We start from the raw sequence: 27,189 nt of genomic DNA on the forward strand, positions 1-27,189 counted from the left end.
CGAGAACAGTGGGAGAAGCAACTACAGAGTCAGCTGGCTCCTGGAAAGAACTTTGCACATCCCAACCCATTTTTCGGATGGGGAATGTGAGACTCAGTGATGGGAGGGACTTGCCACAAACTGGCTGCAGAACCGCACCTGGGTGCTGGGTTCCTTCCTCCCGGCTCAGAGACCATCGGCTTTGCCTTTTCCATCCCCTTCACATTTTTATGTCTTCCCCAGGGTGCAACTGAGCCTCTCCCCGCCTCCCTACCCAGGGGCTTCTCTGGCCTCCGCTCTGTGTCTCGGAATGTGTGGCAGAGATAGGTTGGGGTGAGGACTTTACCGCAAGGGAAGGAGTTTATAAATAACCAGCAGATCCTTCCTCAGCTCTGCCTGGCCTGAGGACATGGAAGACAGTGTCCCAAGGGGCATGAACCATACAGATTCTGGGCAGGTGGTAAATAGACCACTCCATCCAAATAGGCCCTTCAGTCCTCTGGGGGAGTGGCTAAAGTGTTTTCAGAGTCCTAACAACTCATACACACACACACACACACACACACACACGTACACACACCCTTCACATGCAGAAACACATTAAGCCTGGCTCCCAGCCCCTTCCACCTCACAAAGCACCATCTGCCCCTTCTCAAGGTCTTCAGACAGGAGGAAAAGCTTGATTTTCCTTGTTTTCCAGAAGAAACCAACAGGAAGGAGGAGGAGCCTCATCCGAGGTCACAGGAGGGTTTGGGACAGACCTGGGGGCAGGCCAGCTGTCTGACAGTGTAGGTGATATTCAGTTCCTCCTGTAATGGCAGGTAGGACCCTGCTGAGCCCGTATGGGGCTGGAGACCCAACTCCACCCTCTCGGGGCCCTGCTCTTGTCGCTGAGTCATTGGATATCTCTTTTCAAAAACTATGAGGTAGATGCAGGGGTGGCTTCCTCCTGCCCGGCTGGTTGGGGTTTGACCGGACCTCACCTCTCGGATGTCTCAGTCACTGCCCCAGGCCTCCCTCCCTCTATCCCTATGTGGGGCACCCGCTCTGTGCACGGCCCTGTGCTGAGGGTTTACACGTATTCATTATTTCACTGAGTCCATGTGAATCTCATGAGGTGGATTATTATTCCCGTTTTATAGATGAGATGACTGAGGCTCAGAGAGGTAAAGCAGCGACTTATCATAGAGCTGTGCTGAGAACTGAGATTTAACTCGGGACCTAATATCTCCACATACTTCAGCTTCCCCGAGTCCTTGGCCTTCTTTAAAAAAGCTCCGCCCTCAAGCCAAGGAGAACCTGTGGTGAGAGCCCCCCACCCAAGCCACTGACTCTCTCAGACTGGCTGGAGGCGAAGCTGCCTGGCAGCTAGGGAGCGGGGCCCCGGTGCCTGCTCAGCCACAACATTCTTGTCCACTTTCTCTGAACCTGAACTTCCTCACTTGTAAAACGAACACAACACTTCAGATCTTCCCCAGGCCCGTTGTGGGGACCGATGGAGCTAAGGCATGGGACACTTGCTGTGTGGGGCCGCAGCTATTATTTTGTATCTGCGACTGGCACTGCCCTCCCTTATCCCAGCCATTCCCTCTTTGAGCAGGCCCAGACCAGCCCAGTAGCTCTTCCTCATCCACATACCACCTCCTCCAACCCAAAGGAGGGACACCTCAGTGGCGGCGGGGCCCAGGGTACCCCCTTCCCTCCCGCCTGCTGGGCCAGAGAGAGGACAGGCAAAGCCAGATGTTTCCCAGATGTTACTGACTATAAGCAAAACAAAGGTACAGGGATGACTCCTCTGAGGCCCAAGGGCTGTTGCTTGAGGGCTTGAGAGCGCTGTGGGAGAGGCAGGGCCTGGGGCAGGGTTTGGGGGGCGGGGTGAATCAGAGAAGCTTGCTAGGGTAGGATGTCAGTGAGAGGAACCCACAGAGAGGGGGCAGTAAGCCAAGGGACCAGGGAGCAAGGCTTGGAGGTGGGGGTAAGGAGCTCGGAGGAGTCTGGTGAGAGTGAAGGGAGGAGGGAGGATTAAAGTCTGAGGATGGGGCTGACCTGCCTGCATCGCCCCACCCCCACCCCAGGATCCTGACTTCCTAGAGAAAGACCTTTAGAACTCTTTAGAGGCTCCTAAGCCCTCCTGAGCTGTCTCCAGAGATAAGGAGCTCCCTGTTCACAGAAGAGATGCAAGCAGAAACCCAAGAAGGGCCCCAAGCACCAGGCAACAGTTTGGACCAGATGGAGAGTCTGGGAGGTCATATCTGCCCCAAGCCAGGCCAAGAGGCCAAGAGCATGAAGAGTCGGCTGAAGTTGGCCCAGGCAGGCCAACGCTGAATCCCCTCCCACTGGCACCCAGCCAAGTGGCACTGCTGTGCCCTCTCCCCTTTCCTTGCTTCACGCTGTATTTGCCAGCTGACCCCAGCTGCACCCAGCCAGGCCAAGACTGGGCAGTGGCGCAGGACAGCCTGTTCTGAATTACTCCCTGGAAAAGGCTGGCTTTGTCCTCCAGCAAAACCGTTCCTGGAAGGATAAGGACATAGGGTCTGAGACTAAAGGCTCCTTGTCCACTCTGATAGGGTAGAGCCTGGGCCTGGGTGACTGGAGAATGAGCTTTGCCACCACCCTGTGACCATGAATAAGGATGTCACTAGCAGTAGCTCGAGTCGAAGGAGTACATTCCTGTGCCAGGGACGGGGCTAAACTTGCCATAGGCCTGACCTGGCTCAGTCATCACAACGCTGGGGTAGCTGCCAATATGCACAATTAACAGATGAAAAAACTGAGGTTATATGATCGATTCAAAGATTTGCAGCTAGTAGTTAGTGGTGGAGCCAGGAGCCGAATTCTAGAGCCTGACTCCAGGCTCTGGGCCTCTCACCTCACAGGGTTGCTGTTCAACTCCCTCCACTTCAGTCTTCCCACCTGTGGGTTGGGGAGGGAGCTGGGTATACTGACCTCACAGCTTTCAGATCCCACAATGACCAGCCTGGGTTTACCAGAGACCAAGAAGCCTGGTCGTTCCTCACCTATGAAAGAAAAATGGGGACCCGCCCACTTTTTGAGAGGGGCCTCCAGGAGCCCAGGCGGGGCCCAGGGCAGGAGGATCCAGGAGGCTTTCTGATCTGCTCTCCAGAGTAGCCCAAGCCCGTCTGAGGTCAAGGGACCAGGGCGTGAGAAATGGAAACCAGGCAACGGGGCCCTCGAAATGGGAATTCCATCTGCCTGACTTTGTTCTCCTGGACTTTGGTTTTAATGGCCACTTTAGGGTGGGAAGGTGGACGGCCTGGAGGGGTCTAAACCCCTGGAACTAAGAAAGGGGAAGGTGAGTCTCCTTGTGGGCCGAGTGTCCCTCCAAGCAGAAGGTGCCCTCGCTCCCAATTAGGAGCGCACCTCTGTTCCCTCCCTGTCCAGCCTCTTCGAGGCACTGGCAGTTCCACAGGTGGGAAAATCCTTCACTGTTTACACAGCCAAATAGTGCTCACTGCCCAGGTCCTGTGCTCGGAAGAGGACCCAGCCTCATTCTTGGAGATGCTCATACTCGGGTGCTAGGGAAAAAGGCTGCAACATGTACTGAGCACCTACTGTATGCCTGGCCCCAGGTTAGGCCTCCAGAGACCACCATTTCTGATGCTCTCCTTGTAAGGGAACATGGCAGTAGCTTTGCTCACCGGAGATCAGCGAAGGGAAGCAGGGGGGAGAGTGGCTGCACAGCCCATGTCCTCTGCATCTTCAAGGCCCCAGTGGGCAGACCTGAACCCAGGACCCCAGGCAGCGAATAAGATTCAAGGAAATGGGGCCCAGCCCCTCTTGCACAAACTCTATCCAGCTTTGTCTAAGTCAGCCCAGCTAAGCCAGTCCCCACTCCAGGCGATGCCCTGGCCCCTGGCCCCGGTCCCTGGCAGGTTGCATGCATAATCATCAGGAGCAGCTTTGGTGTCAGCCTGGCCTGGGTTCTGGGCTCTCTTCCACCCTCCAGAAAAGTGGTCCAGGGCCTGCCCTCACCTGTGGCCTTGGACCAGGCCTTTCCTACATCTGCATCTCCTGTTAGGAACAGAGGGAGAATCCTTCCCCAGAGCCACAGAGGAACTGTCTGTGAACCCTACCCCATCATGTCCCCAGCTGCTCCTTCTGTCCTAAAGGCCTCCGTGAGCCTGCCCTTCTGGAGCCAATCCCCTGCCAGATTTTGGCCCCGTCCACATCTACCAATCATTCCTGTGCCACCTGCAAGTTGCACTAGAATCTCAGGGCATGGAAGGACAAAGAGGTGAAGGAACTTGCTGAAGGTCACATAGCCAGTTAGTGGCCAAGTTAGGATTCTGTCACGTAGCTGGTAGAAGACAGAGATCCAGTCGGACTTAGGCTGAACCCTGTCTCTGCCACTTGCCAGCTGTGTGACCTTGGACAACTCACCTTACCTGCCTGTGCTCCACTCTCTTCACTTGTAAAATGGGGATAACCCCGCCTCCCGGGCTTGCTGAGATGAGAGGATAAATGGAACAGGCATGGCAGTACACCTGGCACAGAGGCAGCGGTTGTCAAGGGAGCAGCTCTCGCCAGAGTGTCCCATCTAGGGAGGCTCCGGGATGGGAGGCAGGTGATGACTGGAGAGGAAAAGCTGGACCAACAGCAGAACCAGCAACCCTTCCCACCCTGGAAAGCCTCAAACCAGGAACGCACAGAAAGGGTCAAGAACGAGAAGTAACACAGGCCTTTTATTTGCTCCAGAAATCGGCTGCTGTGTGGTCTGAGGGTATCATGCTTTCCCAGAGCTCCTGAGGGACACCTCACTCGGGGGTGCCGGATTTCCATGCGAGGTCGGACTGCAGCACCCACCCCTCCAGGCCTCATCAGTCCAGAAGGCCCAGCTGCCTGCCACTAGTGCCTGGGACCAGCAAATCTCCTGAAACTAGAAAACGATGTCCACCTTCTCTGCAAGGTGGCTGTTCACAAGGCGTTGGTTAAAATATTGCACTTGTAAATTAGGAAAACTGATGAGGCAAAGGTTTCCTATTATAGGACGACGTGCCAAGCATCTTACTACTGTTTAAATAAATAAAACTCGAGGCCGGGGTCTGAGCCGCGAGCCCCAGCGGCGCCCCTGGAGCGCCCCAGAGCCCGGCCCTTGCCCCTGTCCCACCAGCCAGTTCTTTAAGGAACTTGGTCAACGCAAGGTCTCCGCAGCAGGGAGCAGCAGCTCCAGATCCGGCTCAGCCAGGGCCCCTGACCTGCCGGGGCCCTTGGGCCCCCTCGTACCGGGGCAGTGGGGACCCAGCGGGGCCGGTCCTTCTCTCCTCCAATGGCCTGAACCTCTGCCGGTCCAGGCCTCTCATCCAAATGTCCATCTGTCTGCCCGGAGACGCAGCCTCCGGGGGCTTTGCTGCCCCCTCTGTTGCAGGGGAGAGGGAGACGTGGGAGGGGGCCCAGCCCGCCTGGTGTGAATGCTGAGCTCTATCCCAGCGGCCCCTAAAGCGGAGGACTCATCTTCTTCTGGTTAATGAGGTCCAGGTAGAGGTCTGAGCGGAGGAAGCGTGGGTACGAGTCCTTTTCCATGAGCCCGAAGATGCGTTTTTGCGCCAGATCGAAGCAACCCCGAGTGACGCTCTGCAGGTTGTCCTTGGTGTGTTCCCGTGTGTATGAGTCCAGGTTTACCTGCAAGGGCAGAGGCAGCAAGGTCAGGGCTGCAGGGGGTCGACCCTGGGGACTAGGGGTGGGGGCAGGACCTATCCAAGTCTCTCGCCTCCAAGCCCTTCTGCTCTACATCTTAAGATTCAGAGTGGAGGCCCTCAGGCCAGCAGACTCAAGTCCTGGCTTGGTCACTTATTGTAGGGCCTGAAAACACCACCTCTAGGTGGTGCCTTGGTTCAAATCTCAGTAGTGCTGAACCCAGGCGTGCAGCTTTGAGCAAATCGTGTAAGTGCTCTGAGCCTCGCTTGTGTCATCTATAGATTAGGAATAACAGTACATTCTTCAAAGAGTCGTACAAATTAAGCAAAATCAACCATATTAAATAGACAGGGATTAAATCAATAGATCATCCCTGTGACTTTGCACACAGCACCTATGCCCAGTGAGCACTCAATAGATGTTAGCTACTATGATTAGACTCTCTGAAACCTTCCTCATTTTAAAAATGAAGATAATAAAACCTATTTTACAGGTTGTCATGAGGGTTAAATATGAGAGCACATTCATAAAGAGATTAGCACCTCAACAGGCCCTTTTCGTTATCAGTGGAATTCAGCTCTTCCCAAGGCCCCAGCTTGCTTCCTTTCCACCCTGGGCACATAGCCTCTAAGATTCACTCTGGCTACTCCCCTTCCTGAGCTCCTCCTTGAGGCTGCCATGCACCACCAATCACTGAGGCTACTGGGCACAGGGACAAGGGCCTGAAGACCCAGCCAAAGGTCTTACCTCCTTGCACGCCTGGATTGCGATATATTCGGCAAAGATCTTCTTGGCCTTGGCTGCCATCTTGGACTGTGACTTGACCTTCTTGAAGTCCTCGCATGCCAGCCAGAATTCCAGGTTCTCCTCACTAAATTCAGTGCGAAGGAAGGCCTGGAACACCGCTAGCCCATCTGTGAGGAGAAGACCAGACCTTGGGTGAGAGGCAGAACAAGCCCATCTGGCCCTCATGACCCCCAGCTTACCCTCCCGGAGCTTTTAGGGTACAGACGACGGGAGCTTAGTAAGATAACCTGTTCCCAAGAGCCAGCGGCCCTGGAGTGAGGTCACACCCCTCCCATTGCCTCTTTGTGGGCTTTGGCCAGATCTCTTCCTATCTGTGCCTCAGTTTCCTCATCTGTAAAATGGGGATCATCAGCCTGTCTCCTGGATCCCTGTGAGGATCAGAGGGGATCCTGCCCATGAGATGGTGGGCACATTTGGCCCAGCGTTAAGTCCTCAGTTCATGGGAATGTTTATCGTTATTCTGGGAACATGGGTCTGAGCACACAGGTCCCAACGGCCTCTAGCAGGCAGGCAGTGCCAGCTCCCATGGACAGGGAGGGGCTGGCAGAAGCCGGCTCCAAGGCAAACCAAGGGCCTCAGCCTGGGCTCAGCTTCATCCAACAGCAGGGACACTTGACTAGGCTCAGGGAAGAAAATGAGGATGAAGACGACCCTTCCCGGACCAGTCGTACTCCCTGGTCTGGGAGAGGAGAGTAGGAGAGAGAGAGAGAAAGCACACGAGGAGGAAGAACGGGCCCGCTGGCCCCGACTTACATTTGTGAAGCAGCAGCTTCTCCAAGGACTCGCCCCACTTGAGGGCTTCCTCTGAGGTGGGCCTAAGTAGGGAGGCAAATGGGACAGTGAGGGCACAGGGAAGACACCAAGAGGCTCTGGGAAAGTGAGGTGGCTAGGTCTCAGCAGCCTCCCTCAGCTGCCCTTGGCCGAGGCAGTGGCTGAGCTCAAATGGGGGAACCCAGGAGGGGGGCCCACCCCCTTTCTTGGGGCCAGCATCACTTATAGCCTCCACCTCCACCCCTACCTGGCAGGCTTTCCCAGAGCAGCTGTTCCCCCCTCCGAAGGCTGCTGCTTGCAGATACCAGGCTCCCTCTATGAGGGCCTCCATCCAATCCTGAGCTGGATCAAGCCAGCAGCACCCCTTATCCCTTAACCCTACCGCCAGCCCTGTCCCCCTGGGGACCAGTGAGTGCCTGAAGGTTCCCGGGGTGCTCAGGAAGACCTACTTGAATGACTTCATCACTTTGTCTGCCTTGCCCGCTGGCTGGGCCCCGGGGGACTCGTTCCGCCGCCTGAAGATACCCAGCTTGTTCTTCATGTCCTTGGCTCTGGGGGACAGAAGCAGAGAAGAGAGTCGGTCAGCCTGGCACTCACCCCTGAAAATTCAGGGCAGGGAGGCCGCGGACTGCGACGAGGGGCACCTACTCCTTCATTGTGTGTCGCCTCTGTAGGTTCCCATTGCGCGTGAGGTACATGCCTCGGAGCATCTCTGCAGGGCCGCCCCACCCTGGGGCCCGGGAAGGTATGCAGGAAGCACCCCTGGGCTCCTGTCTCCCACCCCGACCGGGCGGAAGGCGGGCAGCAACGGTACCGGCTGCAGCTGAGCAGTCACTGAGATCCCAGGCGGAGGACTGGACACCCAGGCATAGGCTGGGCTGGGACTCAGACAGGAGGAGCCAGGAAATGGGAGGGACCAGGACAGGGAGTGAAAAAAAAATATACCTCCTGGCCAACCCAGACAGGGATCCCGTGAAAGGGGCATGTGTCTGTAAGGGGTGGCCTCTGGGGCTGGCCCAGGCAGGAAGCCAGACCCAGTTATTTGTGACTGGCCTCCCCCGTTACCATGACAGCACCAGGGGAAGGAGGAGAAAACAAGTCAGCAAATTGCTGGGAGGGAAGAAAGGAGGGAGGGAAGAAGGCTCTGTACACAGGGTGGCAGGACTGGCTATTTTTAGCCAAGAACTATTTTTAGCTTTGCTGAGATTTCAGCATGCAGCAAAGGTGATGGCAGGAAAGGGGTTAAAAATCTAAAAATCGAAGGCTCCTGTTCACATCCCCTCCCTCATCCCTAGACCCCCTACCCTCGCCACCTCCCCGAGAACAGCTCCTGCCAGCTGGCCCCTCAGCCTCGATCACTGGCTTTGGAGACTTCCATCCATGCACCTGAAGAATACCTTAGAAGTTTTAGTACAATTTTAAGCTTAAATAACTTCAGAAGTACAAATCCTATAAACATTCAAAAAACATCTTTTGAAAGTTGAATTATTAAATTTTTAAGGCACATTTAGTTTTAAGAGTTTTGAATAATAAATTTTGAAAAAATGTTTGGTCTCCAGCCTTCTGATTAAAGATGAAAAATGCTGACTAAAACCAAAAATTTTAAATGTATGAGCAAAATCACAAAGCTAAGTAAGTATAAAAGAGAATCAAATAACTCAACTTTCAAATGCATTTTGTAAGTCTGTAGCATTGATGCTTCTGTAGTTATTCAAGCTTCAAATGCACTATGACCTATGGGACACCCTGTGTCACCGAGGGAAGTAGTTAGTACCCAGTAAGTGTTAAGAGTGAGACTCTGGTGCCAGACAGCTTCAGGTTAAAATCCTAGCTTTAGCAGTTCCTAACTGCATGCCCTTTGTCGAGTTACCTAACCTCGGCTGAATGTCAAGTTTTCTCATCTGTTAACCAGGGATGATAAAAGTACCCACCATCTGCTGCGGTTGTTTCCAGGCAAGGAGAAAAGGCACAGAAAGCTTTTAGCGCAGTGCCTGGGGCAAAAGCGCTGGGGTTTAGGATTGAGTCCCACACGTGTCCGTAGGGTCTGGGGCAGCTGCCCAGGGATGGAGACCCTGCTCTAGCAGGTGCCGAGCCAATGAGATAAGGCTCAGGAGTCCAGGGATTGGCAGCCCTCTGGGTGACGATAGGGACCCTCAGAGATCCCTGGGGTGGCCCTCCACTGTCCCCCACTGCTCCACCCCTGGGAGTGCCATCACGGCAGCTCTGGCCTGAACCAGGTGGCTGGTGCGAAGGACTTTTTTTGTTTGTGTGTTTCACCTTCCGGGAAAGTATGATCGTTCCTGGCTGCAGAGAGAAGCCTGTAGTTGCCGCAGAAAACTAGAGAGGGCAGGGGAGCTGGGAGAGAGAGTTTCTAGCGCAGTGGATCCTGGCTAAGGTCAAGGCCAGGGAAGGTTGCGCGAGGCATCTGGGAAGGATCCCTGTTCTCCTCTCCCAGGTCCAGTTTGTGCATAATGGTGGGCTCTACAGGACCTGGAGGGAAGGGAGTTCCACGGGCCCTACTGTCTCCTCCTTCCAGTCTCTCTCTCTCTGCAGTCTCCAGAGCCTGGGGGTACAAGGAGACCCAAGGAGATTCTCCACACACCCTGTTAATTGGTACCTCTAACAAACCTCCGAAACGGAAGTGTACGGGGGCCCTGAGTGTGGCCAGAATGGCTTGCGGGGTAGGAGATACACTATCTGAGCCAGCAGCGCCCCCTCCTGGCAATGCCAGAGACCGTTAGCATTCAAGAGCTCAGGAGGAGAAAGGGGAACACTAGGAACTGTCTGTTCAGCCTTTTCTGAGAGCAAAGAACCTATTGAGGTCACTCGGCCACTGTTTGGCTCAGAGGTTGGGTGTAGGCCAGGGCAACCTGGCTGGTTGCCTCTGCTTGGATCCCTGTGGCTTCCAGGTACTGAATCAGCACACTGCCTCACGCTGCGTGGATGCTGAGGGCAGTGCCAGATGCTCAGGACCCTGGTGACCCCACCCTGAAGCCACCGCTAAGTCCCAAGGTCCTCCTGTTCACTGGTATCTGTCTGGGGTAGGACCGAGGATAGCACTTTCCCCGCCTATACCCCTGGAGGGGAGACAAGCCCAAGGGCAAAGAAGGAAGAGGGGTGCAGGGAGCGTCCCCGACCACAAGGATGAGGATCATGGATCTTTCGAACATACAGGTTTTTGCTCTTTCTCTTCCGAGATCCTTCGTCATCATCCCCAACCATGTCGGACCCGCTCATCTGCAGAGAAAAGACAGACACGTTGCAGCCTGGGTATCCGGAGACTGCTGCCTGAGCAAAGAGAGGCTCCAGGACCCAACAGCTCCTACAAACCGTCTCCCCACGCCCAACGCTCCTACCTCTCACAGAACAAAAAAAACCACTACTGGAAACTACCCACGGAGTGCAGCTGACACGGCAAAGCCTCTACCCGAAGGGGTCTCCTCCTAGTGCGCTCAGGACCTAGCTTGCTAGGGAAGAGCCAGGGACACAGCACTCATGGCAGAGGCATCACCACAAGCAGTAGGGCCGGCCAGAGAGCAGGGCTTTAGTCAGGGTTCTGCTGTGTCACTTGGCCCGATCCCCGTTCCTCTCTGAGAGCCTCTATTCCTTAATCTCAAAATGGAAATCATAATGACTAACTCAGGATACTGAGGTTTGAAAGAGACCTTGCATTGGTCAGCAGTATGTAAAGTGAACTATTACACGGGCCTGAGAAGACTTCTCTTGCCTTAAAACTTTCCATGGCTCCCTAGTGCCCCTGGGAAAAGGTCCAAACACCATAACATGATGTACAGAGTCTATCATCTTACGATACGTGCAGAAAATTCCATATTAACATCAGTTGCAACTCCTTCAGTCACCTCTCCAGCAACCTCGATGACATGCCCTCCAACCAAACAGAATGTCTTTACCCACTTGTCCTCTCGGCGCAGGCCTTTGCATGTGCTATTCCTTCCAAGAGGGATGGCTTTGTGACTCTCCCATCTCCCTTTCCTCCTAAGACCCAGCCTCAGGAAAAATCTAGACCTTAAGAAAGACCTGCTTAAATGCCTCCTCATCTGTGAGGCCCTCCCTGACCCCTAGACCAAGGTTGTGTCCCCTTCACCCCTTTTGAGGTTCCCACTACACCCAAAATGGCTTGTTCCAAATCTGTCTCCTCCACTGGACAACGAGTGCCCAAGAGCAAGGCCTCTGTCTGTCTTTACCTCTGTCTGAGTCACTTTCATGGGCCTGGTACACATTAGGAGCTTAATAAATACGTGTCAAAGGAATAAATGAATCAAGCGAGAAGGAAAGCAGACTGGGAAAAATGCATCTTGAGGCCCTCATTGCTCGATTCAAAGCCTGAAACTTTATCCCCTACGTGCTCCATTGCAGCCCACAGATTCCACTCCCTTCACCCCATTTCCTTGCCTTCGCCTATGCTGTGCCCCCTTGCTGGAATGCCTTCTCTTCCTTTCCCCAGTCTCCACCTGCCCCCAGCCCTCCACTTCCTCTCTTCCAGACCACTCCAGACTCCCACCGTCTCTGCTGGGGCTGCCCTGCCTCCCTTGCTCTGCCTACGCTTGTCTGTCCTCTTTCAGGGGGAAACCCAGAGCCCCAACTATGCCACCCGCCCCTGAGCAGGAGCCCAGGAAATGCTCTGAAAGGCAGAGGAACTAGAGCTCAGGGATGGATGGGCTTGGACACTATGTCCCAAGACAAGGCAGAAAGCCACCAGGTGTGGATCTCAGCTCTGACTCCTCGTGAGCCCCTGCCTCAGTTTCCTCATTCGTAAAATAAAGAAAACGGGCTAAGCCTTAAAATACTTGTTCTGAATTCTGGAAAGAAAAGTAATCCCGATATAGCCAGCAGGGGGAGCTACTAGCCCAAGTGGCTGGCTGGCTGGACTAACAAATAGAAAGATAAAGTATAGCATCATTTATAAAACTTGTACTATAGGCCAGACCTCAGAATGAGCATTATCCAGATACTATCTCAGAAGTCTTCAGAGCAGTCCATAAAGTAAACAGAGGCTCGGAGAAGTTAAGTTACTTGCCCAAGGATACCCAGCGTTTAACTGAGAGCTGGAATCTAGGTCTGTCTGAATTCAAGCTGTGTTCCTCCGCCAGAGGATGCTGCTACTCAAATGCAAGGACAGGACAGACACATTTTGAATGTTTTCAGTGAAAGACTCAGGGGAAATGCCGCCTCCTTCCTGAGAATGCTGCCCCACCAAGGTTGTAAACACGTGTGTGTACGTGCACACACAGGCACACGCCCATTCTGTGGTGTGTGATTCCGGAGCTCGATTTGCAGCCAGGCCTGGGTAGAGATCCTTCTTCTTTGGAAGCGCTTCTCAGCCTCTCAGCTTCAGCTTCTTTAGTTCTAGCATAGGCGTGATGATAACGACACACCCCACTGTTGGAAGATTCACCAGGGAAAAGTCTGGGCCCCCAAGGCCCAGCCCCCGCACAGGGCACCCTCGGTCACCAGGGGCTGCCGGTGTTCGTTGCCCATTCCATTGCCATACGGGCTGTGGTCACGCCGGCCTGGCTCGGCAGTGCCTAAGCCCCCACCCGTGGGAAAGGGCTCTGGTGGCTGGGCTTCCTCCCATTCTAACCTCAGCTTCCGTACTTTATCGGGCCCACACAATGGGCCTGGGGACCACTCCCACCCGCCCTCCACCCCCAGCTTCTGCACTGCTGGGAAATGGGCTCTTCCTTCCACTGCTGGGAGAGGGTCATCTTCGGCAGGGGCCCTTCATGCCAGGCAGCCTGATAGGGGCGCCAGGCAGCTCGAGCCCTGGGAGTCAGCAGCCCCCAGAGCAGTCAGGGAAACTCAGGTACCAAGGTGAGGAGTGGGGAGGGGGAGGGGGACGCAGAAAATGAAGAAATGAAGATGGAAAGTCGGGGTTCTGATTTCTAGCCCCAAAGTGTCTCCAAAGGCTCCTCTCTCCAGGGGCTACAGCGAGGCCTGCCCCAGGCCCAGCACAGAGGGACTCTCCTCCCTATTTGCTCCCTACAATCCCTACCGCTATGTGGATAGCGGTAAATGGTTGTAAAGACGTGTGTGTACGTGCACACACAGGCACACGCATAAATGGAGGCCAGCCCCAAACCACTCAGCCCTCCCTCTACTCCAAGCAGCACTCCTTGGGGCCTGCTCAGCCCCACCCTGCCACCTCCAGGGACTGGGAACTCACTGCTTCTTGGAATAATAATTATAATTTTTATTGTAATTAGAACTATAATCATAGTGGTGGTTAAGACTGTAGATTCTAAACTGCCTGGATTTGAATCCCAGCTCAGTCACTTATTAGCTAACAGAACATAGCCAAGTTGCATCTCCTCTCTGTGCCTCGGTTTCTTTATATGCAAAATGAGGATGATAATGAGACCCACCTCAAAGTGCTGTTGTGTGGATTAAGTGCTCGTGCACGTCCGTAACTACTAGCCATTGTGGTTGCTGCTGTTATTTGTTGAGTGTTCACATGTGCCAGGCACTGAGCTAAAGTGTCATAACAGACTCTCCCTAATTTAATCCTCGCAGCAATTCCAAGAGCTGTTTGCTGTGATTTCCCCAGTTTACAGCTGAGGGAACTGAGGCCCAGAGCAGTTCAGTTACTTGCCTGGGCTCCGAGCTGGCAAAGAGCAGAGAGTTTCAGGCCTGGCTGCAGAGCCCACCCTTGACTGAAAACTATCCTGTGAGCAGGGTCTCACCTCTTGGTTGTGACCTGACTTCTGGAGCCACGTGGCCAAGCCTGGCTGCTCTCTGACCAGCCCAGCCTGGCAGGCCCCATGGAACCTTGTAGAAACACTGGATCTAAACTCTACACTTATTTGTTTAGACATAGGGCACAATGTTTTCTTTTGGCTTTTCTTAAATAGGAGGCCAGAAGGTGTTATCACACCTTGGAGCTAGAAGGCATCTTAGGTGCCCTCTTGTCTGACCCTCCAGCCTATGCGGAAGGTTGGCACCGTCTGCTGCCAAGCCAGTCCCCTGAAGGAGGGGAGAAGGAAGAATGGCCAGGGAGGAGCCCCAGCCTCTGTCTCCTCACTATCAAAGAATGACCTGACTCTGGGCTGAGCCAGGCCCGAGTGGAATTCAATGGCATCATCCTGGGCCCAGACACTGACAGTCTCTAGTCTCAGGCTTCCCTGGCTCCCAGGAAAATGGCAGATGCAGGCCTGTGGGTCCACCCTGCACGGCCTCCAGGGAACAGCCGGCAAGGTGGGGGTCTGGCAGCAGAGGGCACTGTGAGACAACTCAGCACAAGGAGCCAGAGCCAGGGCACGACTCACAGATAACTTTGGGGGAGTCTTCTCCTCTCTGGACCTCAGGCAGCCTGTCTGTAAGATGACCATGGCCCAGCAGACCATCTCTGAGGTCTGTCTGGTTCGGATACTGGTACTCACAGTAGAAATCACTCCGTGAACAAGAGGGCAGGATGACAGGTTGGAGGAGGGGCATCGTAGCGACTATTACCCTGTGACAGGCAACTTGGGTTCTGGGCAGCCTCAGCTTAGCTACACAGCAGCACAATGACCAACCCAAGGCCACACCAGCTCTGTCCCGTCCTCCTGGGTTTCATGTCCTCACAGGATCAGTGCCCGAGGCACGGAGCTTCCCCTATACTGCAACCTTCTTGATTGCTGAACAACTCCATGCAGATTCGATCCTCCCCACTTCATTAGAGAAAACTGACGCCCAGAGAAAGATGTAACTTGGCCAAGGTCTCAGGACCAGAAAGGAGAAGAAAGAGCAGAGACTTGAACCCCGGTCTGTCTGACTCCACAGCCTAAAGACTTCAGCCCCCTACTCTTCACCCTTTGCCTGGCACTGCCTGTCGGCATCGGCTGTCCCTCCCATGTGCCTCCCCAGCTGCCAGTCTCCATCCTCTGCCCCTCACTGGCATGAGGTATGCAGGGTCTGGAGCAGAGCCAGAGAGAACTAGACAAGGGTGAGGCATACTCTGTGTGGCTTGGAACAAAACACTTCTCCCTTGGCCTCAGGCTCCCCACTGTGAGACCAGTATGGCTGGGCCCTCCTTGCAGCAGCGTAGTGAAGGCTAGGAAAGCGAGCTGGAGGCACTGGTTGTGAATGCTGGGGTCACTGTTCCCCTTCTTACTGTTGTTATCCTCTTCCTCGTCCTCAATATGATTCCCATCAATGGAGCTGAGTGCCAAGTACTGCCCAAAACACTCTATCCAAGTGGGGTTATTTAATCTGCCCAGCAACACTACAAAGGACGTGTTATTATCCTATCCATTTCACTGATGAGGAAACCGAGGCTCAGAGAGAGGCAAGGACTTGCCCCAGGCCCAATGCCAGTGAGGCATAGACCAAGACTAGCGTGCTTGTCCAGCCTAGAACTTACTTTCCTTGACAAGGGTAGGTTAGCTGGCTGGAGGGAGCAGCCTATGACTGATGATGGACTCGAGGCCTGGTAAGTATAAGCCACACAGAAGAGTAGCCACCTCAGGGCTGGGGACAGCTTCTGAGGCCCTGCCAGCTCAGTGACTCAAATCCAAGAAAGGAAGAGACAGGCCAGAAAAAGGCGGGGGAGGACAGGATGTCAGCGGGAACTTTGGGCACCCAAAGGAGGAAGCTGATACAGGAGAAAGCTGGCCTTCCCCTGCTGGACTCCCAGGCGGAACTATGTGCCCCCAAATAGGATCTGAGGTCAACTAATTTGAGGAACTAAAAGTGTAAGCATGAATGTGTGAACTTATTTGTATATAAATATTCGGATTGGAGCAAGGGGGGAGGGGAAAGAACTCGGAAGGTTCTGGTGGGTGGATCAGGATTGGGGTGCCTAAAGCAGGTGGAGAGGCCCTGGACTTCAGCCACCCTTCAGAGAAAAGTAGGGTCAGCCCGAGGCCTCACCTTGGTAGGACAGAGGTCTGGACTCTCTCCTGTGACAGCTACATCAAGAAATGGCCTAAGGTGGTGATACTCAAACTATGAGAAACATCACATTCCTGTGGGGCTTGTTTAAAATGCAGAGTCTGGGCACCACTCCCTGGAAATTCTGATTTCAAAAGTCTGGGGTTGGAGACTTGGAAAGCTGTGTATTACTAACCAACTCCTGGTGACTTTGGAGCACATCGAAGTTTAAGAACCACATATATTTACAGATGAGGAAATGGATACCTGGTCCCGGTTCCTTCCCATTCCTAGACCCAAAGTTTAAGGCCCTTTTCTTGAGGACCCCAGCCTGGCTTTGGGGCCCCACCACCCTTCCGCAGGTTTTCTCCCAAGTGCCAAGGTGCTAGTGGCTGAGAAGCTAAGGTTTCTGAGGCCATGTCCCAACGCGACGGAGAAGCGTGCTGGAATCCGTGAGTCACATCTGCCGCAGGCCTGGCAGCAGGAAGAGCAGCAGGAGCGCCATGTGTCTGCCGTCCCTGCATTTGAGGAATCTCCTGCTTTAGCTGAACTGGCTTCTGTGGACAGTTTTGTCCAGGTCATGTCCTCTCTCACAGAATGCCTGCCTCATCCTCTCTGTTTATTCCAAACCTGCTCAACCTTCAAAGCCAGGCTAAGAGGCATCTTTCTCCAGAAGCCTTCTCTGATGGCCTAGGCCCTCGGGTCTCTCTTCCCTGAACTCCCATGTCTCTGAGGGTCACTGACCACTGACCACTCCTACCTGTCCAGCCTCACGACAGCTGCCATAACGACACCTTGCACTGCACTGGCTGTTAGCGTCTCAACAGCATTTGCCTGGGGCCTGCACTAACATCATCGGGCCCCAGACTCTTCCCATTCATCCTCGGCCACCCTAGGACATGAGTGCGATCAATCTCTGCTTTTCAGAGAAGGACACTAAGCAGAGCTGAGTGACTCACCCAAGGCCACACAGTAAGTAAAAGACAGAACCCAGACTCAAGCTGGCTAATAAGCTTCAAGGACATGGTGCAATCATTGCACCGTTAGGCCGCCTTGCTGGCCCACACAGATAACTCGCTCTTCTGAGGCTGAGATCAGTCTCGCACTTTTCTGGGGCCCCTGCTGTGGCACAGAGCACAGAGCACAGAGCCTGGCACACAGCAAGAAATCAATAAACAGTTACTCCTCTATTTATAAATATTTGCGAGAGGCAAATAGCATGGTGGTGAAGAGCTCTAGTCCTGGAGCCTGATTCTAATTCTGGTTCCGACATTTATAAACTGTGCGACCTGCTGCAAGTGAGATAAGTTCTCAGTGCCTCGGTTTCCTCGTCTGTAGGGAACAACAACGGTATCTGCGTCATAGGGCTGTTGCGAGAATTCATGAGTTAATATGAATTGCCGAGACTAATGCCAGCACAGAATAAATATGTATTGTCATTGTGGTTGGCTGACGGATTTCTAGTCTGGCTAGGCCTGGACCAAGTCTAAACCGTAACTCTTTCTCTAGCTACTATCTCGGATCTTCTAGATCCACATATACACAGTGTCCTGGGCTCAGCCGCGCCTGTTCTGCTTCCTGTGGGGACCCCCAGCACGATGGAGCTGTAAGAACACAGCATCTGGAGTCATAAAGTCACGAGTTTAAGTCCAGCTTCTGCCTTCTGGGTCCCTCCGAGCCTCAGTTTTGTCCTCTGTCAAGTGGGCAGAAGGCTCATTGGAAGAGCCCATTAAAAGGCTTAGAAGAGAACAGGAGATAAAATGACCGCTTCTTCCCTGTGGCTCCTGCGCCCATCCCCACTCCGGCATCTCATGCACGCACCACCCCTGCGCCCTTGGCCTTCTTACCTTCCTGTGGCCCGTGAAGAAGAGGGACAGGTGGTGCATGGAGCCGCCATTGCGGCCCAGCTCCTTCTTGAGGGTGCGGGGTGAAGGCATGGGCCAAGGGGACGTGGCACCCTCCCCATCGGAGCAGTGCAGGGTGGTGTCGGAGGCGAAGCAGGGCCCGCGGGGCTCCTGCAGCAGGCTGCCCTCGCTGTGTGTCCGGCGCCGCAGCGAGTTCTGCACGCGAAGCGAGAGGCCGCCCTCCGCGCCCTGGCCTGTCTCGATCATGCTGCTGCGCTTGGCCTCGCCGCGCTCTCCATAGTTGTCATCACTCGTGTCTTCGTCCTCATCTTCCTCCCCCTCGTCCCCCTCATCTCCCTCCTCAGCCTCTTCTGCATCCCCCTCATCGCCTGAACTACCCCCGCCCGCCCCTGCCACCTGGCTGTAGGCACTATCTAGCCGGACCTCGGGGATCACAAAGGTCGGCCTGGAGGCCACAGGCAGGTCCCCAGTGGCTGCTGGTGGGTCCCCAGAGCTTGTGGTCTCTTCAGCAAGGGGCTCAGCTGGCAGCGGGGCCTGGCTGGGGGGCAAGTCTTGACATGGCGGAAGGTCCTGGGCAGTGGGGTCCTGGGTAGCAGGGAGGTCTTGGCTTGGAGGGGGTTCTTGCCTAGCAGGAAGGTCCTGGGAGGGAGGGAGGGCTGGGGATGCAGGGGGTTCCTGGCTTGATGGGGAGTCCTTGCTTGGGGAGAGTTCTCGGCCTGGAAGCGGTTCCTTAGAGGAAGGTGAGTCTTTGCTGGATGGAGATTCTTGGCCAGGGGAAGGTTCCGGGAGAGAAGAGGGGTCCTTGTTGGGTGGCAGATCTTGTCCTGGAGGAGGCTCCTGGCCAGGAGAGGGGTCCTTGCTGGGTGGGGGGTCCTCAGCACCTGGCCCCTTCCCTTCCTCCAAGGGCATCTCCGTCTTCTCATTTCCTTCTGACTCAAACATCTGGAAAACAAAGAGAAAACAAAAAAAGTTCAGAAGAGGAGGCTGTGAGATGCTAGGTACTGTGCACCAGCCGACGTTACACAGGCTGAAACAAAATCAGACGTGGCCTGAACCCCACAGCCTGAACCCTGCACCCCACAGTCTGAAAGGCAAAGCACCAGATGGAAATCTAAAGCCCCTTTGGCTTAGCTATATAAGGGGTCCCAGCCTCATCTCTTTGCTTGAAACTTCTGCCCCATCACAAACATGGTTGGTCATTTAAGGGAGAAGAGGGAGAGGAAACCACCATTATCGGGCTGCTACTGTACACTAGGGCAATGCCAGATTAAACCCTGATTATTACATAATCTTCCCAACGGCCCTCTAAGACAAGTGTCATGGTCCTTCTGTAGGTCACCTCTACCAGTAGAGGAGGACCAGGAAGTTTCTGCCTTCATGGACCAGAACCAAACCAAGCCCTAAGCCAGAGCGATCACTAAGCAGGAGAATCTTAGAACCAGCCAAAAGATATCTTCTACCTGAACCAAAGTTGTTGCTTTTTTTAATTCCTAGTGAGTCATTCAAATAAGAATTTGCTCTCAACGTTTAAGTATCGTTTTGAAACTAGTAAACTGGAATGAAACCGTAACTTCAAAATATTGCCCACATCTGGACTAAACAGATGTCACAGACACATGGAATCTCATTGAGGGATCATCCACCCAGTGACTTTTAAACTATGTTTGGAGGAACCTCAAAAGTTCCACACACAATAAAGAAAGCATTTTTCTGCCTTGCACATAACCCTTAGAACCCTCAGAGTTTTTGCCGGGTTCCTACACGTTTCATTTGCAAAGGGAAGAATAGTGTCCTTGATGAAGTCTGAAAAGCAGATACATCTCATGAAGACCGGGGCTCAGCGAAGGTCAGGAGTGTCCACAGGGCCACAGCTACACAGAGGAAGCAGGTCTCGGGCCTGGCCTGGGCCTCTCATCAGAGTCAAGGACTTATTGTTGCTACAACTATTTAGAGCTCAGGTTTCGTCCATGAAGAGACCATAACCAACTAGAACTAATGAAAAAGACACTATATACACCCAGGAACTGTACAGACACATGAGAATGTGTGTGCATAAATACACAGACACACAGACACACACACACACACACACACACACACACACACACATACACACACGCCAAGAATTTCAGGAGCACATGCCCCCAGAACATAGGTTAAGAGCTCTTGCTGTAGAGACTCTTAATGTCCATTTGACAGATGAGAAAGCTGAGCCAAAGGGCCATGACTTATCCACTACTGCACAGCTACCCAGAGACTAAAAGCCTCGGCCGGAAGCTGAGAAACCCGTTTAGCCCTCAGGAGTCTATGCCAGCCAAGCCCCAGCCAGACCTCACATCTGGGAGTAAGCAGCCAGCCATGGCTCAGGGCAGCTGCAGAGTGCCACACACACGTGTCATGGGTCACACTGGCATCTGGGAGCACCAGAGCGGATGTGAAAGCACAGTGTGGGTAAGAGCCACCGCCTAGGAGCATGAAAGTGAAAGTCCCCGCCTCCTCAGTAGAGAGGGTGGCTGAGCAAGGAAGGGGAAGCCTCAGAGGACTCTAGGATGATGCCAGGGCCCGGTTACTAGGCACAGCCAAAGACAGCTACCCACTCAGCCCATGCGACTCCTTGCCCTGGAAATCCCACCTGCAGCTGGGAGATGACACCGCCCAGGAGCCCTCGGACCTCACAGCCTCAGATTCTGAAACATCAGTCATCTCGAGTCCCCATTGCACAGATGGGGAGGCTGAGCCCATAAAGGGGCAGGTGCCGACCTGGACTCACACGGGAGGACCAGGCAGAGGCAGTCACGAAACCCCCCTGCGCCCCAAGGTCCCCACCTAGTCAATGCAACAACCAACGTGCCCAAGTGACAACCAGGAGAACATACCACAGAAAGTATAAAGCTCTCAATGGGACGATGGTGGTGACTTAAAGAATGGATCTAGAGGGAAATGCTGAGAGCTTGGACCTCAAACAGTGGCACACCTTTCTCACAGACCCTTAGACGTAAACTCGGCCGGACGCCCAGAATCAAAGTTGACGACTGTGATACCAGGCCTCCCAATGCAGAAATCTCATCTGGAAACTAAGGGCTATGCATCACCTCATCAGGCTGCTCCCAGGGCGGACAGACCCTCCACTGAACTGACAGAAAGACGGCTGGCCCAGCCTGGATGGTGACCTAGGGACCTGCCCAAAGGCACAGATCAGAGGGGCTGGGGTTAGAGCCTTGAGCCGCAGGACTTTCTTTCCTTCTTCACAAGCCTACTTCTGATTTCAGTCCCCAGAGCGGCCCAGATCCCTGCCCTTGGCCCCACCCGCCAGGGAGCGTTCTCCATCAAGAAAAACAAGCTGCTGAGCCAGCTCCCTGGTGCCCTGCGTTCGCTCACCCCCACCTGAACGGACCAACGGAAGGAAACAGCAACTGGTGCCCTCAGGGCATGGCACAGAGTGGCCCCAAGAGGGGACCCCATGCATTTCCCCTTTCCTGGGAGGTGAGGGTGGGGCCCAGGCCTGTCCCAACTGTGACTGCTGCCTGTCTGAGCCCGCCCACCCTTCGGGAAAGTGCAGCAACAGACCCAAAACCAGAAATGCAAGTCAGCCTGCCTCTGCCAATCTCGCCCTAAACTGAGGCCAAACCAAACAAAGCAGGGAGGGGAAGTGCCTCTGTCCCCAGAGGGCCCCTGCCTGGGGCAGCTGAGAAACCGCCAAGGACTGCAGGGCTCTCAGAGGGCCCAGCAGTTTGGTGCTTGGACGTCAAAGTCAGAATTTGGCTTTGCCCCTTGTGGTGTCACTTTCCAGCTGGGCAACTCTGGCTGAGCCTCCCAACCTCTCGGAGATACAGAGCCATGATATCACACTGGACTCACAGGAGTGAGTCCCCACAGGGCCTGGCCCAGGAGATGCATTTGATGAAATTGTGGCTATTATCAGTCTAGTCTTATTATCAAGATGGGGAAACTGAGGTCCCAGAGGCTAAGGGAATTACCTAAGAAATCGGAGGGTGATTCAGTATTAGAAGTCATGTCTCCTGGCCAAGGGTCTCTCCCTGCTCCCTTATGCATGAGTGTTTGGGGACCCCAAGGGTATAGAGGGAGGGGGAGCAGGCTGAGCACTACCAAACCTGGGCCCATCGCACACAAGTAGACGCTAACAAACAAGGACCAGGATTCATTGGTTCTGTCCTGTGCTCCTGGACAGGCTGCTCAGGCAGGTTTAGTCAGGCTGGAGTTCCCCCTGTAAGAACTGGGGGTAGAAGCGTTGCAGGGCGGGGGGAAGCGGGGGACCTGTGGAGCAAATGCAGGAAACCTCAGAAGTCTGGTTGGAGGGGTGGCATGTGAAAGAATTAGCACAGAAGAGACAAAGATGAGACTATGTCACACAACAGATGCTAGGCATAGAATTGTCCTGTGAGCAAAGGAATGACATTTACAGAGCCATGTTACATGACAACTGCTCGGGACGGTATGAGCGGGGCGGGGGGGCGGGGACTGGGACATGCATGCATGCGCACATACATGTGTTTATTCATTCTCCAGGCACTGAGTGAGGCCCTGGGGGATAGCCGAGGACAAGTGAGACATAATCCTTGCCCTCGGCTGAGCAGAAAAAAAGCAGAGTTTAGACAATTGTTTTTAACAAGTTTGGTGAATGCTCTGATGAAGAACAGGCGGCTGGGCATACCCAGGAGGCAGCTGTTGCAACTGATTGGGGTAACAAGAATCCAGCCAAGGCACCCCAGAAAGACCAGCCTGCTCGCCCAGGGCCTTGGATCGAGAGTCACTGGTGTGGCTGCCCGCTCCTGCGGAGAGTCTGTCCCATCCATCACTTCTTTGGCTTGGCTGGACCAAGGTTAATTCTGTCCATGTCTCGCCTACTAGAAGCACACAGGAAATGAACCAGGCCCTCTAAATGGAGCTGCTGTTTAGGATCTAATCAAATCCTTTCCCCAATCCAATCCGGGGCTCGGAACAGGCTGGGGAAGGGTGGCAAGTATGACACCAGAGTGCCTACTCACACCAGCTCTGTCTCATCAGCCCCAGACCCCCACCTGCTTTTGGGGTTGAGAGTGGCAGTGGGCTGCGAGAAGTGACCTAACCAATGTCACACAGCTACTAAATGTGGAGCCTGGTCAGCTGACCCCAGAATCAACCTGCAGCTCTCACTCTGAGATGATTCATCATATCTACCACACATGCCCGGCTCCGTATATGCCCTCAAAACCACTTCCTGCACGAGGCCTGAAGGGGGTGTGAACTTGGGTTTGCCTCCATCTCAGGGTGGCTCTTACACAGCTAGGATTTCACAGAAAGAGCCCTGGACATTAAGCCAGAAGACCCGGGCTGGAATCCCCACTCCATCATTTCCCAGGCCAGCGCTTCTGGTTTTCCCTGCCATAAAATGGGGTGAGGAGGCCTCCTGACCGCTGTCCCAGAGAGCTAAGGGGATTAAGTCTGAGAAAGGACAGAAAAGTGCTCTGTGAACTGGAAATCCTTGGAGAAAGGAAGGGGCTATTAGGATTCCAGCCCAGCATTTGGCCTCTCGGCTCGACTTTTGAGATGAGTTGCTCCTTCAAGTTTGGCATGCTCTGGGTCTGGTTTCTACGTCCTTGGCTCAATGCTGGCTTCCAGGAACCTCAGCTGCTCAGCTGACCCGAGGCACCCCCATCTTAGTGGTGACAAAGCTCCTTCGGCCTGGCTTCTTGACATCCAGAGGCTGGAGCCGCACCCTGCGTCAGGCTGCCAGCTCTGGGTACTCATCCTGACTTCACACTTACTGGCTGGGTGACCTCCGGTGTAACCCCTCTGGGCCTCAGTTTCCTCAGCCATAACACGGGGTTAGTATAGCTCCTCACAGTATTGTGGTAGGAGTGACTGGGCTGACGTACACCCAGAGCTCGTCACCGCGCTGGCACACGAAGCTCTCCAGAAAATGGCAGCCACGACCACCGCAGTGTATCTTAGCTTTGACATCGCTCTCCCTGGATTTCTTCTGAGAGATCCGATGACCCCTTCTCCACTCCGTCACTGCCTGTTCATTGGAACCCATCCCCTGTCGTTTCAGTCCTGCGTGCTTTCTCAGGCACCCGTCCACTCCCCAGGCTACAATCACCAGCTGCACCATCTGCCCGCTGACAACACCCAGTCCTCGCTGCCAGCCCGGACCTGCCTCCTGAGACCAGTCCCATCAGCAGGTATTCGTCAAGCTCTCGTGGGACAGTGCTGCTCCCAAACAGTGTTCTAGGCAAGGTGCACATACAGAGGAATGAGTAAGACAATCCCTGCCCTGGAGAGCTTACGGGCTGGAGAGGAAGGACTGACGTGAACCAAGCTGTCGCCCACAGGAACGTGTAATGCATATGAACTGTGATCATCACATGAAGGAAAACCATCAGGTACTGTGAGAGAGAAGAAAGGGGCGTGTGGCAAAGGCCACCCCGAGGAACGACACCCAGCCCGAAATCCGCTCACTGGGCCGGGAGGAAACAGCAGATGCAAAAGCCCTGAGCCAGGAAGGTTAGCACCTGGTGGAACGGATAGGGTGCTAACCAGCCACAGAGACACCCAGCCACAGAGATGGAGACCTCCCTCTGGATATCCCGTCGCTGCCCCCAACTCAGCGTGCCCAAACTGAACGTGTGGTCTTCCGCGAAGGCCCTTCCTCCTCTCAGAGTCTCTGTATCAATGATGCCACCACCAGCTGCCCAGGCCGAGGACCTGAGTATCATTCTCCTTCCCTTTCCCTTCCCTTCTCCCCTGCTAGCCAATCACCAAATCCTCCCAATCGTCCCTCGTCAAAGCTTAAGAATCATTCCACTGAAAGAGGTTACGCATGTGTGGGGCCAAGGAGCATACGGGAACTCTCTGTACTTTCCTCTCAATCCCTGAAACTGCTCTAAAAAATAAAGATTATTTTTAAAAAAATAATAATTTTTCCACTCTCTCCATCTTCACTACCACCACCTCCCTCCAGACAACCATCATCTCCCACCGGGACTCATGCCGACCTCCCAGCAGCCATCTAAATCTCTCTGCACGGTGCCAGGGGAGACGTCTATGTGCAAATCTGACCCTGTCACTCTTCTGTTTAAAATCTGACACAGCTCTCCAGTGCCATCCAGATAAAGTACAGATTCTATCGCCCTGAGAGACTCTGGGCTCTGTCCTCCCTGTAGGCTCATCTCTCACCACTCCCCATCTTAAGCGTTTGATGAATGAATAAATGGATGGATGGGTGGATAGATGAATGGATGGATGGGCAATCCAATGGACTTCAAAGGACCATCTAGACTCTTTCTATTTAAAGTGTGGCCCATGAACCAGCAGCAGAAGCACTGGGAGTTCATATGAAATACAGAATTGTAGGCCTCAAGCCACACTTCTTGGATCAGAATCTGCGTTTTACCAAGATCCCAGGTGATTAATTTACACATTAAAGTTAGAAAAGACTGATCCAGACTATTGGTTCTCAGCAGAGAGGAACATTGTAGAAACACCTGTGAAGCATTTAAAAAATATCTCTGTTTGGGCCCTGTTCCAGACCTGCTGGATGAGATTCCCTAAGAGTAAGGCCCAGGCGTGTTGATTTTTTTCTGACTCTCCAGATAATTCTGGGGAGCAGCCCCAGTTAACGGATGAGGTAAGGCCCAGAGAAGGTAAGTGACATGCCCAAGGTCACACTACAGTATCTGGACAGAATCCAGACCAGAACCTAGTGTGGGACACTGCTCCCTCTGTAACGGGAAGCCCATGAGAAGAGGCATGACCTCAGCAGCCCTCGTCCCAGGATGGGGGGCTGGCAAGCCTGCTGGAGTCAGCTACGCATTCGTGCTCCCTAGAAACAGAGGGCCCACTGCAGGCCGAGCGAGAAGAAGAAGGAACTGGACTGCAGACCGAAAATTCTCTGTCCCGAAAGGATAGCACAAAAACTCAAGGGTCTCTCAGGGGCTCGGGAGCATGACACTCCACAGCAGGGAGAATACTCATTCAGCAGAAAGCAGCACTGAGGCTCAGAGGAGAAGCAGCTCACCCAGTTGAGAAACTCTCAGGGCAAAGCCAACACGCAGGGAAGAGGAAGCCCTGAGGCAAGAGAAGAGAGGAAACTCCTCTTAGAAGCCTTCCCTACTCTGGGCACTACCATGCGGCTGAGCCAGAAGGACATACCCCCAGGCCTGGCTTTTGGAGCCTGCTGAGATGCCCAGCACCCTCCCAGATGCCCAACACCCTCCCAGATGCCCAGCCTCTCACTGGGCAGGAGGAGGCAGCTCCCAAGTACTGGGTTTCCAGAACTAAGCTCTGTCACCACCTCGCCAAGCCCCTTCTTCTCCAGGGACTCATCCACTGCTTCACTGCATCGAGGGTGGGAGAGGGGTGCTGGGGCTCGACTCATAGTCCCTGCCCCCCACCGCACAGCCCCGGAGACCCCCTTCATACCTCCAGCTCTCTTCTCATCTGAAAGGCATGAAAGCTGAAAGCAGGGGTTTCCCCCAGCCTCTTCCTGTCCCTGTGGTGACTGACGCCTCTGTCAGAAGGAGAGCACCTGACCCGCCCTGGGCTCTCTGCTCAGGAACTAGTTCACCTGCAGGCTCTACCATATGCCTTCCCACCTGGTACCCTCTTTTTCTGCTTGAGAGAAAATTTACCTATTATCCCTACCTCCTCAAGCCCATTTCCTGCTCATCCCTTGGAGCCCAGCTAAATGATCCCTGGGATGTCCTGGCTAGAGGGCTCTGCTCTCCTGCCAATGCCTGGCCTGCCCTGCTCTCATGGCCCTGGGCAGGACCTGCTTCGGCTCATTGGGATTGAGTCTCTGGCTTACTCACCCCCACCCCTAGAGTTACTCAGCAAATACCTACCGAGCCCCAGCCATGAGGCAGGGCCTGTGCGGGCAATGGAGCCAAGACACATTCCCTTCACTGAAGGCACTAGGTAGAACCAGGTCAAGGGCCAAGGCATCTCCCACCCACCCACCACCGCCCAGGGGGCTATGGAAGCACAGAGGCAGCAGGAAAGACCGCGATGGCTCTTGGAGGAGGTAATGGGGAAAGCGATGAGGGAAGATATCCAGGCTGAAGCCTGAGAGAGCATGGAACATTCAAAGACGCGTAGGTGGTTCCATGGAGCAGAAGCATGGATATATTAAGGAATTTGGACTTTGCCCTTAAAGCCGTGTGAACTTGGTGCTGTAAAGATAGGGAAGATGGAGCTAGAAGTGGTGGTGGGGAAATGGCGAAAAAGATAGGGGAAGAGGGAAAGA

General features: G+C 54.1%; 1 protein-coding gene across 9 annotated transcripts in view; it reads right to left on the bottom strand.

Moving 5' to 3' along the window:
* Positions 1-4,650: 4,650 nt before the first annotated feature.
* RGS3 (regulator of G protein signaling 3) overlaps positions 4,651-27,189 on the bottom strand; it is a 115,760-nt gene continuing 93,221 nt past the window's right edge. For 7 of the 9 annotated variants that reach the window (XM_025050444.1, XM_025050443.1, XM_025050446.1 and 4 more), the window contains 6 exons: positions 17,928-18,887; positions 10,385-10,449; positions 7,662-7,763; positions 7,195-7,256; positions 6,382-6,548; positions 5,434-5,619 (listed from right to left, as the gene is read on the bottom strand). In XM_025050444.1, the coding sequence (XP_024906212.1) occupies positions 5,434-5,619; positions 6,382-6,548; positions 7,195-7,256; positions 7,662-7,763; positions 10,385-10,449; positions 17,928-18,887 (1,542 nt within the window). Of the gene's footprint in view, positions 5,620-6,381; positions 6,549-7,194; positions 7,257-7,661; positions 7,764-8,026; positions 8,046-10,384; positions 10,450-17,927; positions 18,888-27,189 lie in introns of those variants that run through there. The other 2 variants (XM_025050448.1, XM_006917110.2) reach the window with 2 other exon arrangements.

Source organism: Pteropus alecto, unplaced genomic scaffold, assembly GCF_000325575.1.
Source record: "Pteropus alecto unplaced genomic scaffold, ASM32557v1 scaffold226, whole genome shotgun sequence".
Taxonomy (NCBI): Eukaryota; Metazoa; Chordata; class Mammalia; order Chiroptera; family Pteropodidae; genus Pteropus; species Pteropus alecto.